Genomic DNA, 12755 nt, shown 5'->3' with positions numbered 1-12755 from the left:
AGCATTTTTAATTTGTATTTCCCTAACTGCTAAGCATGTTGAATATATTTTAAAGATATTTCTTACCCATTTTTATTTCTTCTTTTAAGAACATTGCTTTCAGATCTGTAGCTCATTTTTAATTAGGAAGTTTTGTTTCATAACTTTGTTTTGGGGTTTGGGGTTCTTGATTCATCCTCTGTCAGATGTGTAGTTGTCAAAGGCTCCCTCCCTTTCCACACGCTTGCTTCTTTATCTATACTAAAGCCTTCTAGTTTTATGAGGTCCCACTCATAAATTGTTGGCCTCATTTTCTGAGCAAATGGGGTCCTAATCAGAAAGTCCTTCCATAAACGTCTCTCCTGTAGAGATCACCTAGATTTTCTTCTAGCATTTTCAGTGTTTGGCATTTTATATGTAGACCTTCAATCCATTTGGAGTTAGTTTTTGTAAAAGGAATAGATACAGTGTAGACAAATTTCTAAACAGTCTTATTAAATAAGAAACACAGAGCCAAATACAGAGCTGGAAGCCTAGAGATCAAAGCAACAGCCGCCAACTAACCTTAGCTTACCACCTCATCGCTGTAGCTTCACAAGAGAGCCTCTTCCTGTCTAACATGTGCCTTTATTGCCTTCCTGTTCTGCCTTCTTATTGGCTCTAAGCCCAGCCATATCATTTCCTCGTCGCTGCCTATCTATACAGACCTCAAGGTCTCTATGGTTGGTACTGGGATTAAAGGCAAGTGTCACCATACTTGGCTGTGTCCTTGACCACACAGAGACTCTGCCTGCCATGTGATTGGATTAAGGGCGTGTGCTCTACTGCCTGACTTCTACTTATGGCTGGCTATGACCTCTGATCTCCAGGCAAACATACAAATAAAATACCACATTTCAGCGCAAATAAAATATCACCACAATACAGGTCTAGTTTCATTTTTCTGTATGTAGGGCATCCAGTTTTTCCAGCACCATTTGTTGAAGGTGCTGTCTTTTCTCCAGTGTTTGTTTTTTTCATCTTTGTTGAAAATTAGATAGCAGTCGTTATGTGTGTTCACATTTAAGTCTTTGATTTTGTTTCATTGGTCTACATGTCTGTGTTTGTGTCAGTACCATATTGTTTGTATTACTATGACTCTGTAATATATCTTGAATCTGTAATGGTGATCCCTTTGATGTTGTTCTGTTTGCCCGGGATCATGTTGGCTATTTGGGGTCTCCTGTGGTTCCATAAGAATTTTAGGATAGTTTTTCTATTCTGTGGATAATTAGATGGGGATTTTGATTAGGATTGCATTGAGTCTATGAATTGCTTTTGGTAAAATGGTCATTTTACAATATTAATTTTACCAATCAAAGAGCATGGGATGTCTTTTCATTCTCTGGTCTCTATCTCTGTCTCTCTGTCTGTCTCTGTGTCTCTGTCTCTCTGAGACTTACAGATTTTGTTGTAGAACACTTTCACCTCCTTGGTGAGGTTTATTCCTAGATATATTCTCTGGAGACTATAATAAATGGGAATGTGTCGTCAGCTCTTTCTGTGTGTCTGGTGGTGGTGTATAGAAATGTTACTGATTTGTGAAAGTTGATTATGTGTCCTCCCACATTACTGAAATTGGAGATCATATCTAGAAATTTCCTGGTAGAATTTTTTGGCTCTCTAATGTATTGTATTATGCCATCTACAAATAGGGATAGTTGGACTTACTCCTTTTTCTATTTGTATCCCTTTTAATTTTCTTCTCCTGTCTTATTGGTCCATCAGTGCTTCAAACACAATGCAGAAATGGAATGGGAAAGTGGACAGCACTATCACACTCATGATCTCAGAGAGATTGCTTCAGGTTCTTCTCCATTTAGGAAGATGCTGGCAGTCAATTTCTCATAGCTTTTATTATATTGAGAAGTGTAACCTACAGCTCCACATTATCTTAGACTTTTATCATGAAGGCATGTTTGATGTTGTCAGAGACTTTCTGAATCTATGGAGATGATCATGTGATTTTTATCTTGAAGTCCATGCATGTGGTTTATTACATTTGTTGACTTGTGTGTCTTTTCTGGTGTTGTGTGTTTTGTATTCTCTGTGATTCTTATGTCTGTATGGATGTATCTTTACTCAAGTTTAGGGAAGTTTTCCTCTAGGATTTTATGAAGATCTAGTCTATGCCATTGAACTGAGGTTCTTAGGCCTCATCTATTCCTATAATTTGAATATTTGGTCTTTTCATGATGTCCCATATGTTCCTTCCCTGCATATTCCTTTCCTGTTTTTTAACCTTCATATTCTTTTTGTTTCTTTTATTTTTTGACATTATAACTACATCATTTCCCCTTCCCTCTCTCCCAACCCTTCCGTATGCCTCTCCTTGTTATTCAAATTAATGATATTTTTATTAATTATTGTTAAATACATATATGTATATGTATATATATATGTATATACTTCTAAATACATAAACACAACCTTCCCAGTCTATATAATGTTACTTGTATGTATATGTTTTCAAATCCTTGACTGTTTTCATCTTTTCCTTCAGCCTTATGCTTGTGTTTTCTTCAGGATCACTCACACATTTAGCCTCCTTAAGATCATTGAGCTGTTCTTTGTGTCTTATTTCAGCTTCTTGAATCTTTGGTGGTGCTTATGAATCTTCCTTTAAATTCTGTGTTCAGGGTTCTAGGTAATTCTCCTTGGATTCTCCTATAGGACTGGGGGACTAGGGTGGGGGATGCACCAATGATCTTTCACACTTTTCATGTTCATATTTTTGTGTTAAGATCTGAGTATGCGGACCTTATGAGTCTTATATGGACACTGAAGTCTGGGGAGAAATCTAAGGTTGCATAAGGCTTATCTGGAATGAAGTCAGGTGCACATGGGGCTGGCATGAAGGGTGTACATCCTGGTCCAAGCTTGGAATTTTAGGTTCGATCTGGAGTTTCTGTTTTGGAAGAATGAATCATGATGATGATGATGATGATGATGATGATGATGATGATATGATATGATAAATTCTTTTTACAAAGGTAGTGAGAGAAACTTGAATCTTTGTAAATATGAAGGTTAGGTTCAAGTACAATAGGAGAGCTGCATTGACAGAGTGTCATAACAAAACATTGTCAATATAAGAGCACATAATCATCCTCATCTATAGCTTTACTAAAATCAAGACCAGCATCATTTTATCATTTATAAATATAACAAGTAAATTTTAAAATACCTCAGGAAGTTAACCATATCTACACATTAAATATGTAAGAAATCTAAATGTATAGTCCCTCCCCCCTGGCTGGTCTTGCTGTCTTCTTCCAGTTAGTGAAATCCTCTGCTTCCCTGAATCTTCTAGGAGTTTACTATGGAAAAACTCTGTAATCAATTCTGAAAATCTCATTATTGTGTTTAAATGTCTCTTATTATAGTGTTTCTCTCCCTTTTAGTAGTTTTTTTTTTACTTAATTTCTCTTTATTGTGTTTATACAAAGATGAGGGCTATTTTCCAAGAGGGTGAACTGAAGTTCAGAAGAACTAACGGAGTGTCTTAGGCTGGACAAGCCAAACACTGACTATTTATTAGTATTGGTTATTTATCTGATCACCCATTTAGAAGATTAAATATTGTATAGGCATGCATACACATGAAATAAAATAATAATAAATAATAAAAAGCAAGGTGGCTTGTGCCTGAGGAACAATAATAAACTTTCACTCTGATCTCTACATAGACATGTACACATGCACACACACACACTACATATTTAAAATAAAAACCTTAAGGGAGCAAAGATGGACATTCCAACCCTCAGGAGGCTGAGGCAGGAGATTTTCAAGACCAGTCTGAGATATATCATACACCTTTTTCAAAACAACAAAGAAATAAGTAAATGTATTGATGTAACTTCTAGCAATAGATATTAATACTTCCTGTTTTGTTTTATGACATTGGCAGGTCACCCATGAATATCAAACAAAGCATGAAAAATGCATGACTATTTTGAAATGACAGTTTTATTAGTCTGTTACTAAACAGCGTATGATTTGAATTAAGGATAATAACCTACAGGACATGTTTCCCATTTCAGGGTCTCAAGGAGCTTCCTATGCATGTTTTGAAAAAGTTAATTCACCACGTGAAAAAACGGAAAACTGTGGTTTTAAAAATTCATACCCATTGCCTTGTGGACAAAAGTACGTATATGGAGCGTGATTGTTTTTCTGAGGCATGTTGCTTGTCAAGAGACATATACTAAATAAAAACGACTATCGAATCGTATGACAGGAAAATATTCTCATGTGTGCATGAGCATACTCATGTGCGCACAGATGTGCACACGTGTGTAATCTTGTAGCCACTCAGGGTTTTCATTTTCCTTGAGTTTTTTCCTGTCACCACCCTAAGAATTTGACTGAATGAGGAATGGGATGATATTTATTAAGAGGAGCTGCCCAACATTCAGAAAATAGGGTGCTCTGTTCCGAACTAAGAATTGAAATCGGGCTGTGTTTTAAGTCTTTAAGTCTATCTTTCATTGCAGGTTTCCTAGAGCAGGTATTTTGGTTTTTTACAGCACAAGATTGTTGAGAGGAAAGAAATTTTTGTCTGGCTTGTTGTTTCCAAAACGACAGAGCATGTCTCTGTGGCTCGATTTGGACTACTGTAACATGCTTTATTATAGCATAAAACGGCTCCCAGGTCCAATATCGGGAGGGATTGCCTTGGAGCAAGTGGTGCCAGAATCTCACTTGGGAATTTTTACCACAAAGGGGCTGGGAAAATTCCAGCTCAGTCAGCAAAGTGCTCATTTGAGTTGGAGCCACAGAACTCACGGCAGGGAAGCCAAGATGTGGTGGTAGATGTGACAGTCTCGGTGCTGGTGAGACAGAGAAGGCAGATCCCCAGGACTCCCTAGCCCCCCAACCTCACTTTGCTGCTGAGCCTGAGGCCATGAGAAACAAAACATAAAGGGGACTAGAGCTTGAAGACTGACACCCGGTGCTGTCTCCTGGTCTCCATGTACATGTACCCATGCACACGTGAGCACTAGGTACACATGAATTTGAGTAACAAATGTATGGTGAGATTCTGTGCGGTATAATAACATATCTAATAAGATAGCGGCCCATAATCAAGGGATGCTGACCAAAGAAGTGGTTTGCTACCCTTGGGAAACGTCAGGTGACAGGTCCAGACTGGCCAAAGTGACCATGGAGGCCTGTGATAGGAAAGAAAGTCCCGCATACACCCGTGAGTTCACATGTACATACACATGTATATACATTTCAGTTCTGCCACAGTGCTAATTAATCTATTTGCATTTAGCTGTTTATGTTTTAAAAAATCTTATCGCCTCATAAAACAATGTTGCTACTGTGTCCCTTTTCTGGTTTTATGCCATTAACCAAACGTTTATGCCACTCTCCACACAATACTTAACGGGAAGCTGGGATCACTGAGAAGTAAAATGATGAAGAATTTTCTCCTTTCCACGTCCAGGGATGTTCTCTGTGGAAAATTAACTTGTTTTCGGCCACACAAGAATTACAAAAGCACAGCCCAATCTGTGATATATTCATACGTCCATGACAGTGTGTGTCTGTCCATTCCTCCTGGGTTATCTATGAGATCAGATGGGAGAGATTATGCGTATGTGGCTGATGGCACTGTGTGTGGGCCACAAATGGTAAGAGGCTGAGGATTATATTTAGCTAGATTAATTTATGTTAATTGCCACATACCATGTTCCATGATGCTTGTGTTCATTTCCTATATTTATGGTATTAAATGACTATCAAAGTAAGCCTTAGCTAACATGTTGCATTGCTTCTTCTCAGTCCCTATGTGGAAAAAAATGTGGGTTTATTTGTTTGTTTGTTTTGAGACAGAGTTTCTCTGTGTAGCCCTGGCTGACCTGGAACTCGCTCTGTAGACCAGGCTGACCTCAAACTCAGAGATTCACCTGTCTCTGCCTCCCAAGTGCTGGGATTAAAGGCATGTGCCACCACCGCCCAGCTAAAAAGTGTGTGTTTTAAACATGCGTCTACTAACCACCAAGCGCTATTATTTTTAGACCTGATAATTTCCAATAGTAAAATTCTGAGTTTTTATTTTTCCTTGCTTCACTGCAAGCCATACTCATATTAATTAAATCATGTGCTTGTGTATCTGATCAGAGGGTAAGTGTAAATAGTTTGGAAGAGCCAAAGCCATACTAGGAATGCATGGCTAATGGCTATCACGTAGAAACAAGCTCATATGTACATGCATATCTGTACGTGCAAGTGTACATGGATATGCAAATAACACTCATGGAGTCATTATTCAAAGAGAGAACTAAAAAGTTCAGAGTTTTTCAGTCTAGGGGGATGAGGGAACCCAGCTTTGAAAGCACACCAATAGCCCTGTGAGGTTGAAAGTAGCAATTATAAACCCTTTAGCTACAGGACTGTGGCCTTCAGCATTTACTTGGAGATTACAGAGCTAACTCTTAACTCCAAGATCAGAAGTTCCTGAACCCTGGAGAAGCTTACCTGTGCTGAGGAACCCAGATCCTGGGGCTGGCTGCCTTGTGTGGCCAAGTTCCTCATGAGCTACATCTAAGAGCTTGCTTCTCACAAATAGAATAAAGAGAAGTTTGGAATAACTAGGAAGAGTGGGGCATGGTGGGCCCAGCCTGTCTCTCTTATCTTACAATATTTTGGTGTTGTGAGCTACAATCATGGAGAAGCCTACAATTCTGAGCCCATGAAGATACATGCAGCCCCTACTCAGATGACCAGGGAGGAACAGATCACCACCCCCAAATAGATGAGTAAGTCATTGAGAAAGGTGTATCATTCAGCTCAGACCTTCTGAGAGGACAGTAGCCCCAAATACCTTGATCAGAGTTTCACACAAGGTTATGAGTAGGAGCTGCAGGAACTGAGCCCTACCCCACCCCAGGCAGTGTGCCCTGACTCCATGTCTGCCAGGACAGCATGCCGGATTTTCTCGTCATGTAAATGGGAACAGATGAACTTCCACAAGTGCCAAGCATGATGACCTTGTGAATGCATAATCTGATAAAAAATAGAAGTCCCTAGAAGTGGTGGTTGTTAGTTTGAAGAAGGTAGTGCCTTCCTCCTGGGCAGGGGCATGGGTGGCTCTCCCTAGCAGGGAGGATAGTCTTTCAAGTCCAAGCCCTGAACCTGTCTCTTTCTTCCTTCTTGGCTAAATTTATTTCTATGTAAATATTGTATTATTATTATAAAGACAAAAACTTTAAATAGCTTTACCGGATTGTTAATTGGTAGAAATGTAACTGTTTTTTTTTTTTTCAAGTTAATATGTTATCCTAAAACTCTGCTGAATTCCCTGATTAGATGTATCAAGTTTGTGTGTGTGTGTGTGTGTGTGTGTGTGTCTATGTGTGTGTGTGTGTGTGTGTGTGTGTTTGCCTGTGCATCTCTATGTAATCTCTGAGTCTGTGGGTCTTTTCACAGGCATCTGTATAGTTTGCCAGTCTGTGTGTGTTTGCTTGTGGATCTGTGTGCATTCTGCCACTCCCTGTGTGTTCCCATGCTCATCGGTATGTAGTGTGATAGTCTGAGTGTTTACACAAGTATCTGTATGTCGTTCACCAGTCTGTGTGTGTTTGCACATTCATCTGTGTGTAGTGTGATAGTCTGAGTGTTTACACAAGTATCTGTATGATAGTCTGAGTGTTTACACAAGTATCTGTGTGTTGTTTTTCAGTCTGTGTGTGTTTGCACATTCATCTGCGTGTTGTTGGTCAGTGTGTGTTTTCATGGGCATCTGTGAATAGTCTATCAATCTGTGTGTGCTTGGACGGCATCCACGTGCAGTTTGTAAGTTAGTGTGTGTTTGCAAAGGCAGCATGTGAGAACTCTGTGTTTTCGTTGATGAAGCTGTGGGAAGTCTGTCATCAGCCTGTATGTTTGTCTGGCCATTAGTCTACAGTTTGTCAGTCTGTCTATGTGTATGTTTTTGGACATCTATGTGCAGTATGTCAGCCTGGGAGTGTTTGCATAGCCATCTGTGTGTCGTCTGTCAGCCTGTGTGTATTTGAATATATATATCTGTGTGCAGTCTACAAGTCTGTGTGTGATTACACAGCCATCTGTCTATAGTCTGTCAGTCTGTGTGTGCTGGCATGGGCATCTCTGTGGAGTCTGTGTACATTGGAGATCGCCTACATATCTAAGCATGTCATCTTAAATATTTTTGCTACTTCTTTTATGAGTTGGATATCTTTATTTCATTTTTAATATCTAAGTTGCTCCAGCCAGAATGCTTAATATTACATTGAATATTGAATGTAAGGCTCAAAGGAAGGCTAGTATATACAATTTATGACTTGTTTATTGGTTGCATGTTAATTTTGGATAAATAATTACAGAGCTCTTTTTCATCCATATTTGACATATTCATATTGTGAATTACTTAATTACACCTTGTGTCAACAATTGAAAAAATAAACTACAATGCCAAATAAAATAGAAAAATGTAAACGAGACCCAAATAATTACATACCCAGATTACCAATTACCATTTGATTGCTACTTTGAATGACAAGTTTTGACAATGGCCAAGAAGACAAAGTTTAAAAACTATTTCTCTCACCCTATAATCCTGATATATGCCACCATAAAGATTCAAAACAATTTATGGATTGCATTTGAGACAAAAGAAAAATTATTCTCCAGCCTTAAGGGGACAACTTTGACTTCTATCCAATTATCCATAACAAATATTAACAGCGTAGGAAATGCAGTTGGATTTCAGTTAGTTCCAACTGTAGGGATCAAAATTCAAACCACATGTAGTCCCCATTTATAGACAGGTTCTTCCTACCATTGCTGTTGAGGGGGTTATTTTAGAAAGCCAGAATATTTGTATTAGAATCAAATCAAAATGGGTAAGAGGGCCTTGAACATCTTTTATATATAATATAATATAATATAATATAATATAATATAATATAATATAATATAAGTAACAAATAGTGGGTTTTTTTTTCATTTGACATATTTGTGACTGTGAAACATCCTATGTTTCATCTTAGTATTGCGTAAACAGAACCTGCAAAGAAGTTACTTTAACAAGAATCGACTGCAATGCCACTAAGAAGTGCAAAGGGAATGGGGTAAGTGACCCCTCTTCAGTAGTCCCACCCTGCAGGCGACTGTGGGGCAATTCCAGTCTCCTGCTTTGGAGAACTGATGGATGGCTATGAAGTTCTTAAATGATGTGACCGTGCCCGGTAAACGAAAATGAGAAAATCAGATGAGCTACTTCAACGCTATTGAGCGAATTGCATGTTTTACTGATTTTAGGAACATTTTTAATTTCTCTTAATCATTTATCCGTTTTAATCTAGTAATGTATGAATTTCTATTGCCTAGCCACTGCTTTTTATTTTCTTGACATTTACAGGTTTGGGGTATGAGAATGGTCTTTGTTTTGTTATTTTCCTAGAAGGAAACCAGAATGTAGGATAATAAACAAACAAACAAACAAACAAACGAATGAATGAATACAAATCAAAAAAATGGACTTGGATTTTTGCAAATTCATCTGCATTCAGTCTTAACTTTTGAATTTCCTATTTGGAACGTGTGGAAGGGTTAGCAGGGAGGAGGAGGAGCCTCTTGCTTCACATCTGCTCTCTGTAATTGTGATTGTTGGCCAGTTCTGTGGCTTTCTTTCCTCTCTTCCATCTTTCTCTCAGTATTTCATTCTTAATACTTTTAATAAAGCAGAAAATAATTATCTACATTGTTAAGTTTTTGAACTTCTGCTTTATTAGACACACTTTTAAAAAATAGATTGCTGTTTATTTAATTATTTTACCTTGACATTTTGAATTTTTCATTCAATAAAACTTTTCCATTTGTGTTTATTTGTATTTCTCTATATGTATTGTGCTTCCAACAAAATATTTTTAAAGGAAAACTGATTTATGTGGCTCTAATATTGGACTTCCTTTCCTGTTCTTTGGGTTTAATTTTTCTTTATAAATGCCACATTTTTAGGATTTCTGTAGCTTTTTGGTTCATAAAATGATCATAAAACAAAGCTATTCATCTTAGCTCTTTGTCAACAATGAAAAGCATTGCTTGTTCTAGACCTTTTTTCTTTAAATACATAATTTAGCTTGACAGATCTGTGTATCTGATTCATGAAATAACTTGCCTGAGACTTGGGTTAGGGTTGTGCTGAATCTTTGTATCATGTTGGTAAGATCCAACATCCTAAGAGCATACCATATGTGTGGACTACATCTCCATTTCTATACATTAAAAAATTTATTTGAGACAGGTTTTCTGAGTAGCACTGATTGTCCTGAAACCCGCTCTGTAGACTAGGCTGGCCTTGAACTCAGAGAGATCGGCCTGTCTCTACCTCTGGAGTACTGGGATTAAAAGCATGTGCCACCACTGCCTTGCTAAAAATTTTGTTGAATTTTTACAGTTTTCTTAGCATAAATCATGTTTATAAATAATTTCATTCATAAGTAAGTGTGCCACTTTACCTATGTAAATGACATTATATTTTTAGTTCCAAATTCGTATTGCCCATTACTATAAGCAACCTGTGTAAATGACATTTTATTTTTAGTTCCAAATTCTTATTGTCCATTATTATAAGTAATTGACATATAGCTAAAGTTTGCATCAGTCAGCCTTGAAACACAGTATTATCTTTCTCAATTTATATGTGTTTTATTCCTCTTCTTGTCTTGCTGCATTTTCTATGATTTTTAGTGCAATGCTGTAAAGAAATGGAAGGGGTGTCCTCTATGATGCTTAGCTGCTGGTTTCTCACCTGCAATGGGGTACATTTTGTTTGCTTCATTTTGTGGATTTTTTTAAATTATGAATTTACTGTTTAGTCTTGATTTTCTAAGAGTGCCTATTGTATATGGTACTGTATTAAATTGTCTCTCTTCATTAATATAATCACATGACTTTTTTTCTTGTTTAGTTCATGAATATAATGGATTATAAGAATTTGCTTTTAACTTAAAACCTGTCTAAATACCATCAATAAATGCTATTTGGTTGTGAAGTGCTGAATTTAATTTGACAAGTATATTTGAGGATTTCTTACTATGTTTGGAGTAATATGGGCCTGCAGCCTTTCTTTCCTGTTACATGGTGTATGACTGTTGAATTTGGAAGGATTCCTTTCCTTTCTATTTTTATAGATTATAGATAAATTGATACAGTTTTTCTCTTCGACATGTGGTTTAATTCATGAGAGAATAAATCTGGGCTTAGAGCTTCATATTTTGAAAGTAAATATTCATGTCATTTTGTTGCTTGATATAGAAGAATTCATATTATGTATTTCTCTGTTCATGTGCATTTTCATGAATTTTTTTCTTTTAAGGAATTAGGCCATTTCTCCTAGATCATCAATTCTTGAACATGTAATTTTTCATACATTTTATTTATTATCCTTTTATTACCCATAGGTCCATACTGATGGCTGGAGACTAACTGTGTTTGCTTGTTTTCTTTGAGACAGGGTCTCACTGTAGCCCAAGCTGGCTTTGAGCTCCATGTGTAGCTGAGGTTGACCTCAAGTATATGGTCCTCCTGCCATACCCTCCCTAGTGCTGAGTGACAAAGTGTGGCTCCCACGGCCAGGAACAGTTCAGTCAACAGCTGGGCATTCCTTACCATGCACCTCTGGGGAGGAGCCAAGCGCAACAGCCACTGTTTGGAGAGTCTGTTGGGCAGCCTGTCAGGGTGGTTATCACAGCAACAGAAAGGGGGTTAGAGCAGGCACTGCTATATGTTTTTCTTATTCGCGTTTCTAGTGTGGCTCTTCTTGGTGTATTTTGCTTGCATTTGCCAGTAGAAGTATTAGTCTATTTCTTGATTCCCACTTTTAATTTATTGTGATCCCCCCACAGTAGACAGAACTTCCTCCAGTCCTGCCTTGCCCAGTGGTCTGGATGAATCTCTCTCACCCATGGTCCCGCAGCCGCTTATAAAATAATCACTCAGAGGCATAATATTAATTACAAACTGTTTGGCCAATGGCTCCATCTTATATTAGCTAGCTCTTTCAACTTAATTCAACCCATTTCTATTAATCTATGTATCGCTACCTGTTCTGTGGCTTTACCTGTGCTGTATTGCATCTTGCTTCCCTGGGTGTCTCTTAGCATCTCCTCTGACTCTGCCCTTCTTCTCTCTGTACCACTGCTTGGATTTCCTGCCTGCCTCTAAGCTGCCCTGTCATAGGCCAAAACAGCTTTATTTATTAGTCAATGGGAGCAGCACATATTCACAGCGTACAGAAAGACATCCCACAGCACCTCTCCTCTTTGCATTTTAATAGAATTGTTATTGCATATATCATAAACTATTTACTGCTTGTTTTTTCCTTTATCATTTCCTTTCACTTTAGACTGAATAATTTTTAAATTTCTTCTCTTTCTGTACTTTATACAAAAGGAATTATTGATGACATACAAGTTAATTTTTAATAGATATTTGTTACGAAACTTTATTCTTTCATGCCACAAACTCAGATACAAGCTTTCTTTCCTCATGCACAACTATGTCTTGACATTTTTATATTTTTGCATTTTCCACATAGCCTTGACCTCTACTTTCTATGTTGTGTTTGGTTTGGGGGACCTCAAGGTCTCCTATATTATAAAGGATGCTATGCATTATGTCAAGTTTATTTCATAAGAGTGTCATCACAAGGAAAATCATATTTTCTATTTCACAACAAAGGTTCTGTCATAAGAACT

General features: G+C 37.6%; 1 protein-coding gene across 1 annotated transcript in view; it reads left to right on the top strand.

Moving 5' to 3' along the window:
• LOC118597609 (disintegrin and metalloproteinase domain-containing protein 18-like) overlaps positions 1-12755 on the top strand; it is an 85859-nt gene that overhangs the window by 58545 nt on the left and 14559 nt on the right. Inside the window, exons 15-17 of the mRNA XM_036209196.1 lie at positions 4065-4170; positions 5477-5663; positions 9045-9125. Of these exons, the coding sequence (XP_036065089.1) occupies positions 4065-4170; positions 5477-5663; positions 9045-9125 (374 nt within the window). The remainder of the gene's footprint in view (positions 1-4064; positions 4171-5476; positions 5664-9044; positions 9126-12755) is intronic.

Source organism: Onychomys torridus, chromosome 17 (genome assembly GCF_903995425.1).
Source record: "Onychomys torridus chromosome 17, mOncTor1.1, whole genome shotgun sequence".
NCBI classification, from domain to species: domain Eukaryota; kingdom Metazoa; phylum Chordata; class Mammalia; order Rodentia; family Cricetidae; genus Onychomys; species Onychomys torridus.
This window is presented reverse-complemented; position numbering and strand designations above follow the sequence as displayed.